Source organism: Setaria italica, chromosome VII (assembly GCF_000263155.2).
Source record: "Setaria italica strain Yugu1 chromosome VII, Setaria_italica_v2.0, whole genome shotgun sequence".
In the NCBI taxonomy this organism is placed as follows: domain Eukaryota; kingdom Viridiplantae; phylum Streptophyta; class Magnoliopsida; order Poales; family Poaceae; genus Setaria; species Setaria italica.
Window position 1 is genome coordinate 26,433,964 of NC_028456.1, and position 7,738 is coordinate 26,441,701.

Genomic DNA, 7,738 nt, shown 5'->3' on the forward strand with positions numbered 1-7,738 from the left:
GAATCTGTCTATGTCTGTCCAGGCACTACAAACCCCAGTATATGCAAGCCTGAAGAAAAGCTCAGCCTAGCAGCCTAGCAGAGGCTACCTGGCTGTGTTCATCTTGGTCACGCACACAAACTAAGCTCGCTCGATCAAGTGGAAGCTGACGACGTACCGCGTGACCAAGAAAACCGCCGCGCACATATTGTTTGCACTGCGCGCAGAATATTCATGCACGTTGGGGACAGACTAGGCGTAACGGACCTACTAACTCCTATCTGCAGGTTCTGCCCACATTTCGGAGTCGGAGCACTGCCTGACGCTGATCTGACGAATAAAGTGGCGAATTAAAACGCAGCAAATCGGAGGAGCGACGACGACATAGACTGCTATCCAGTAGAAGATGAAAGGAATTATTGTGGAAGGATCGACGACGATGTGCCACGCGTCATGCGTGTGCTTATTTTGATTCGTCTTCCTGTGCACTCTTCCTGCCTGCGATTTTATGCCGCGTCCTGATCATGCCGGGAGCGGTGCAGAGGATTAACGAATTGGTGACGAACACCTGGTGTGGTACAAGTGCTGCTAATCCATCAGTTTGTTGGATATATCCATGATGATAAGTATGCCGCAATGCTATGATCTACGAATGGCATATATACGGTTCCTAGGTTCCCAGGGCTCGCGATCGACGGGACGAAACCCGCCACTGACGGGGCAGCTACCAGCTGTTCCTTCAATCTCCAGAATTGGCAGTTGCAGTTCACTCGACTCGACCGGGCCGGGGAACAAATAAAACCATATCCATGCATCTGCCCAACAGCAATTATATTATTGCTTATCCAGCCACGGATCAACAATTAAAATCTTAACCCCAGCCGCGTGCTTTCTCAGGCTACAGATTGATTAATTAGATTAACCTTCGAGTGCCCATCGGATTAATTAAGCCAGCAGCAAATAATTAAAGCCCATGGCAAGACGTACGGCTGAGATTAGAAAGACGACGGAACATGGCTATCCGTGTTAAATAACGCTAGAAATCAGGCTTCACGGGCACGGCTGTCCCAGCAAGCTAATATAAGCTAAGCCAACCGATCGACGGCGACCGGTCGTGCATCATCGCCGGCCGTCATCATCACCGGCGGGCGACGCAAGTCTCGACAGGACAAACCACCGTGCCATCCCGTTGCGCCCCACCCTCCCTACACCCGTATCCCACCATATCCAAGCCACCCGCTTTCTCCCAGGACCAGCTGCTCCATATTCCTGCTTCAATTCCCTACACGTACGCCCAGTTCCCGGCCGGAAAACTCAACAGCATAATCTATTGGCTGTTCGTGTTCTAGATGGCTAGCTGCTAACCACTCGACTAATCAATACTACTACTACTCTGCTGGGCCAAGCAATAGTACACACGCACAGAGAATGAAGAAGAAGATTAAGGAGGAACTCAAGAAACAGTTTGCACTATCGAATAAATGCGCAGACTGTTGTGTTGGCTTACACACGTACGGTGTACAGCTCTAGCTGCTAGTGTAGTATGCTAGTAGTAGTAGTAGTAGCTACTGGTGGCTAGCTCTCTATCGACCGGTCGCTCTCGCCGTCATGACTGCTGCGGCCGGACGGCGATCGGGCGGTGGCAGATGGCGGCGCCTTCGGCGGCGGCGGCGGCCGTGCTGATGATGGCGCCGCCGGCGCGTCGGTCTGACGACGCCGCGGCGCCGGTGGAGTTGGCGCCGCTGGAGGAGACGCGCTCGCAGGAGGGGCACATGGTGAGGGTGGTGGGCGGGGACATGTGCATATAGAGGTGCGGCGAGACGAGCTTGAGCGCGCGGAGCTCCTGCACCTCCTTCTGCAGCCGCCGGTTCTCCTCCGTCAGTGTCTCGCAGCAGCGCTTCAGGAACTCGCAGTCCACCTCCGTTTGCTTCAGCTTCGTCCTGCACGGCGGCGACGAGGTACAACACATACGGTGGGGAATTAAATTAAAATGACAAGACACAAATTAAATAAAAGCTGCGGCGACATTATATATCGCATGTGTGCGTAGTACACGTACCTCGCGCGTCTGTTCTGGAACCACACCTCCACCTGCCGGGGCCGCAGGCCGAGCTGCTGCGCCAAGGCTGCCTTCTGACGCTGCACGCCATTGAACAGTTGTGTTTAGATCGAGGGAGAACCAGCTAGCGAATGATTGCGAACCGCGCGCTGTTCATCCATGATGATGGAGCCTTGGCCGGAAAGGATGATGATATATAGAACAGGATATAGGTTATAGTATAACTTACAGGGTTCAGAGTGGGGTGCTCCCGGAAGCTGTCCTCGAGCACGGCCGACTGGTCCTTGGAAAGCCGGAGCTTCTTCCTGGAGCCGTCGATGCCGCAGCTGCCGTCCTCCTCGTCGCTGCCGCCGCGCAGCAGGCCCTCCTCAGCCGTGACCTCGCTCCGCTTTGCCGGTAGCAGTGGCATCTCCAGGAACCTCTTCTCTGATGATCGACCAATAGTGCCATACACGGTATTAGTTACTGACGACTACTCTCGTATACTGTTATACATCAACTCACACACTAGCTCTACAGTAGTGTGACCGGAGTTGATCGGAGCAGCTACTAGAACACAAGATATAGCAGCGTGCATTTACCTGGAGAGCGGAGCAGCATGGCGGAGACATGGTGAGTGCGAGGAGCGGCGAGCGACGAGCTGAGGCTGAGGCTGAGCCCTAAGTCCTCGGCCCTCTCCATCATTGATCGTCTCTTCCTTATACTAGCTTCTTCTTGTTTCTCTATCGATAGATCGATCGGCCGTGCGTGTATGTGTATTGTGTGGAGCTGGAACTGGGGGCACGGTGGAGATTGGGAAGAGCTGGATAGGTGGAAGTGATAAAGAAGTGGGGGAGAGCGAGGGTTTTAAAGAGCCGGAGCACAGGGCAGACCGGGCGGGAGGAATGTTGGATCTCACTTCACATAGTTTCTGGGACAGCAATCATTAACTTGTGGGGCGGGCTCCTTAATTGGTGCAATCATAACTTCCCCACCACCTCCTCCTCTCTAGCTAAAGGGCTCCCCGCTCAAAATATATTGCTGGCCTAGCTAACTTCAGCTATTCTCCACCCAGACTAGGATTTCTTTTCGACGGAAAGGCGGGCATTATATCTCTTTCCCCTTTGTTGACGAGCCAGCGCTTCTGTAATCTGACCACCGGAATATGGAGAGTTTATATAAAACTTGCTGCCGCTAGTGCATGGTCCCTTTGATATATGGCTCGTGAGCATGCATGCTATATGCTGCCTGCGTGTGGTGGTGCAAAGTAGATTATTGTGCCTGCCGTGTAAAATAGTACCTTCTGTAAAAGTCTCAGATCTTGGACCACTTACATAGTTACATGTATACTTTCAAATGCTCATTAGATTTTAGTGTGTTGTATATATATAATTACAAATAATTCCCCCGTCTGTGTCGTCGTTATTGCCTTTTTTATTCAATTCTTCATTATTTGGCTCCCTCGAGTTAATTTGGAGGTTTTTTGTGCAAAATTTTGCTACTAATTCAGGAAACCAAACTGTTTCTATTCAGGAATTGGTACTAATTCAGGAGCTTTTTTGGACTGTCACTTTTCCATGTTTTGACCGCAAGAGTGGACATAAATGGCGAGGTCGCCCTAGCTATACTAGCTAGACTGGGATCGATCGATCGATGATGTGCACATCTTATCTAGCTAGCTAGCAGTATAGTACTTGCTAGCTTTGGGCTAGCCAGGGACCAGAACTGGCTACGCCAAGCAATGATCGCGGCACGTAGGAGCAGTGCATGAAGAAATGATTGGCTTTTCGAGTTGGTACCAACCAAAAACGCTAAGGCTGCCCCGGCCCGGCCGGTTTCGAGGATGGACGCCATGATTGCAGAGTGCGTGCTCCTCGCATTGGTACGGTAGGGCATCAGGCATGGCACCACCACAGCAGAGACCAGAGAGAGACGACCACAGGATGGATGGGGAAGACGGGGACGAGGCGAGTGATCGATCGAGTTCAAGTGGCCATTCATGCGAGCCCCCGGGCGCATGGCCTTTCCCCCCTCCAGGCCCAAATCATCGTGTCCCGCTTTGCGCCGGCACGCACCTATCCCCACCGCGCGCTCGGCGCGGCCCCACCCTCGCGCGGGGGCGCTCATCTCCCATCTCCGCACCCATCATCATCCCATCATTGCATGCCTGCCGCCCATCGATCAAAGCCTTTTGACATGGCAACGCGCCTGTCCTCCGTCGTCTACTCTATACGTACACTTGATACCTGGAGCTAGCTAGCGGTTCATACGAGTTGCGTGCAAAATACTCCTGCTTTTTTTTTTTGGATCATCTCCGTTTCGTTTGTTTCACCAAAGCGCTTTATATGTTATTCCTCACCTCCACGGCTCGTGCAGGTGTGTGTTGGAGACCCTATTTATTGGAAAAATAATCTCATCACGCCAAACTACATCCAGGTGGATTAAGGTTTAAGAGTAGGGAGGGAAGTGCCGGTCCGATGGTAGGTACTACCAAGGGAGGCACTAGTAATCTAGTATAGTATGCACAACGTGATGAGAGGCATCAAGAAGGGGGCAGCACCACGCCACAATCAATGTGTTACGATCAGGTTGGGAAGCAACAATGGTCAATGGAACAAGAAGCTAAGAGCAATAAGTGCAAATTAGCTGGTTAGATTTCTTATAGTGGTACCACCTAAGAGGCTAGGACATGGCTGCCTATAGTCGTGAAAAGAAGGTTTTACCATACCGATCTTTGTCTTCTCCTAGCTATTGTCGCCAAGAAGCCTGCCAGCCGTGCTCATCAGCCTCCTCCGTCCATGCACAACTCTATTGTCATAAAAACTAAGCAAGATGGCCTGCGCAAATAGCGCGGGTAGCTAGCTTTTTTATATCAATATTTGGATGCTTTATTTCAAAATAAATAGACAAATAATTGTATTTAGTCATGTCGTGGCGATGGACCAATGTATTATCATATATTTTATTGTAATTTTCATGGTGTATCTTTTTTAACATGAATTAAAAAGAAAAGGTAATACCTCAGATATAAACATATTTGGTATTTACTGAAACAACATAAAGATTTATACATTTTCACATTTTTTGTTTGTAAGTTTTTGCTATAATTAAAAAAAGCCTTATAAATTCTTATATTTTATTAGAATATTCAATGTATACTACAAAAGTAACAATTAGAATTTAATTTGAATTTGACCTTTTAGTTGTTATTGTATCCAAATCTCCTTTCCTTTCTTTGTTGTCCAATCACCAGTTGCTACAGCCCCATACATGCATGATCCATTTTATCTTATGGTTGTCACACCTTTTTTCCATTTTAAACTCTGCCCATGGGTCAGTAAATACGTTGTTGTGGCTACCAAGCTATATCCTTAGTCTTTGTGCTCATGATCTCATCACCTCTCTCTCTTGCTTCTGCTTTGAAGCAACGTTGTCCGCTACGTTGTGACACATCCTTGATTGTGGCTGTTGTTCCCTATCGTCGTCGGACATTACAAGCAGTATGCTATGGTGCACCTGCCAAACATCGATTTTCTTCACTATATAATACGATTATTTTAGAATTGCTGCCTTGTGGTTGGTGTTTGTGACCCTCAAGTTACTCCACCAGATCGTCCACTATGCTGCTAGATACAACCACTATTTCATCAAATCGACACCCTCTCTATCTCCAGCTAGCACCCTATTGCCCAATCGCAGGCAATAACTACGACGAATGGGTGAGTATTGGGCTGGGGGACAGACGGGTTGGTTGTATATTTGTTTCCTCATTAGTCTAGTTACGGCTGTTAGCTTAGCCCTACTCGCCAGTGGCGGTAAAGGTCAGCAGTAGACAACAGTACACTATTGCATACATAGTTTGTCCTCTCTTGCTCTCTTGTGGCACATGAAAAAATTTAACCCGTCAAAGGGTGATTGTTGTGCTAGTCAAGGTAATCATTTTTCAATGTGGACACATGTCAATGGAGCCGGCTCCAATGATGATGGTTATTGATCACTAATATAGAAAAGGGTTATCACAAATAGGTCATCACTGGCGGTTTGATCTGGTGGCGATATGTTTTCACCGCCAGTTCGTGAATAGCTAGGTGTAGTGGAGGTTTAAACCTATGGTAAAAATGTACATCACCACCGGTTCCATCCACGAACCCGTGGTGAAAATTGGAATCGGTTTTCACTGCCGGCTCTTGGTATACCCATATGTTAACTGTATCCCTTCTATATCTTATCAACATTCGTCCCCTTCCCTCGCCAGCATCCCCCTCCCTTCTATCTTGGCCTACCCTCCCCTCCCTCCTCCCCGCTCCATTTGTTGCCCTCCCCTCCCTCCCTTTGCTCGCCCCTCACTGGTAGCGAGGAGCAGCGGTAGCGCACAAGGTGTGGGAAGGGATGCTGGGCACAGGTGGTGGTGGTGGCGGCGGTGGGCGTGGGCGTGAGATTCAACGACGATGATGGAAGCAAGCACCAGGCTGCGATGGTGGGTGCAGGATGCAGCAGCGACGATGGGGGGCTTTGTCTCCTCCCATGGTACGTTACCCTCCTCTCATTCTCTCTCCCCGCTCCAAGCTACTTGAGTGGGTGGCGAGCTCCGGCAGCATGGCAGGACTCTGGCCGAACCTTTTTTATTTTTTTAATAGGCTTCACCACCATTTCATGGTCCGACGGTGATGGAGACACTATCACCGTCGATCCAAATCCAACGGAAGGACAAACCGGTGGTGATATTGGATTTAGGGCTGGTGGTGATAGGCCGATCTGGAGTAGTGGATGGAAATACGTAAGGCTAGTGTGGTGGCATCATCATCGTGCAACCACTTAGTGAAGCTAGTCATATTTGTCCCAAGTGTTCTCCTCCTAACCACATCTCAATGGTTACGGTGGCTGCTTCACTATCTCTGGTGCCGGCATGGCCCTCTTTAATGATGATTTTTTGTCATGATCCTTCATATATTTTTTTCTCTCTTTCTAATCTATCACCTACACTATGGCTTTGCAACCTCACACAAAGCAGTGGTTTTGCGACTGTTGGTGTTGCACAAAGTTGGCATGTGTATATGATGCAAGCTGCTCTTGCCTGCATCCGCACTTCCGTTGTTGGGTGGATGCACTTCCGTTGTTGGGTGTCCAATTTACATACTTTTGGTGTCCAATTTACATACTATTCCTTTTCTAGCACACGACTTATATATCTCTGCTCTTCTATCTCACTACTATTCTGTCTCGTGGCCTTGGGACGACAATTGAAGTCCATCAAAATGCTAAGTTTGGTCTTGTTGCAACAACTATGCGAATTCAAATTGGATGGGTTTTTATCACATCACAAAAGTTACATAATTTAATTGAGAAAAGACCAATTTCCAAACACTTTTTTTTTGCATCCCATACTATATCTTATCAACATGTTGTTTATGGAAGATTCAGCATGTTTTATTTCTATCCCATAGATATTTTTTAAAAAAAAGATTCTTGTTTTAGATTCCAACATTACATAATTATTAATCGTATTGATATGGACTCTTTGATCGAATTAGTCTGAACCATTAGATCATAATAAATTCTAACATTGTATATTCTTTTTTTCCTTAACATCCATTTTCTCGCTCCTTGATTTCAATTGTTTAGTCAAAGCTGGTCGGATTTCGAAATCGTTTTCCCTATATATCGCCTCTGCTGCTCCTACATGTTGTAAACAAAGCAAGCAACTGGCCAGCCAATGAGAGT

General features: G+C 48.1%; 1 protein-coding gene across 1 annotated transcript; it reads right to left on the reverse strand.

The window, feature by feature from the left end:
• Nucleotides 1–1,408: 1,408 nt before the first annotated feature.
• Nucleotides 1,409–2,977, reverse strand: LOC101760222 (homeobox-leucine zipper protein HOX17). Its single transcript, XM_004976371.3, has 4 exons — nucleotides 2,620–2,977; nucleotides 2,268–2,464; nucleotides 2,039–2,118; nucleotides 1,409–1,919 (listed from the first exon to the last, which is right to left on the reverse strand). Exons 1-4 carry the CDS (start codon nucleotides 2,720–2,722, stop codon nucleotides 1,586–1,588), a joined length of 714 nt encoding a protein of 237 aa, XP_004976428.1. The 5' UTR covers nucleotides 2,723–2,977; the 3' UTR covers nucleotides 1,409–1,585.
• Between the last annotated feature and the right edge of the window lie 4,761 nt (nucleotides 2,978–7,738).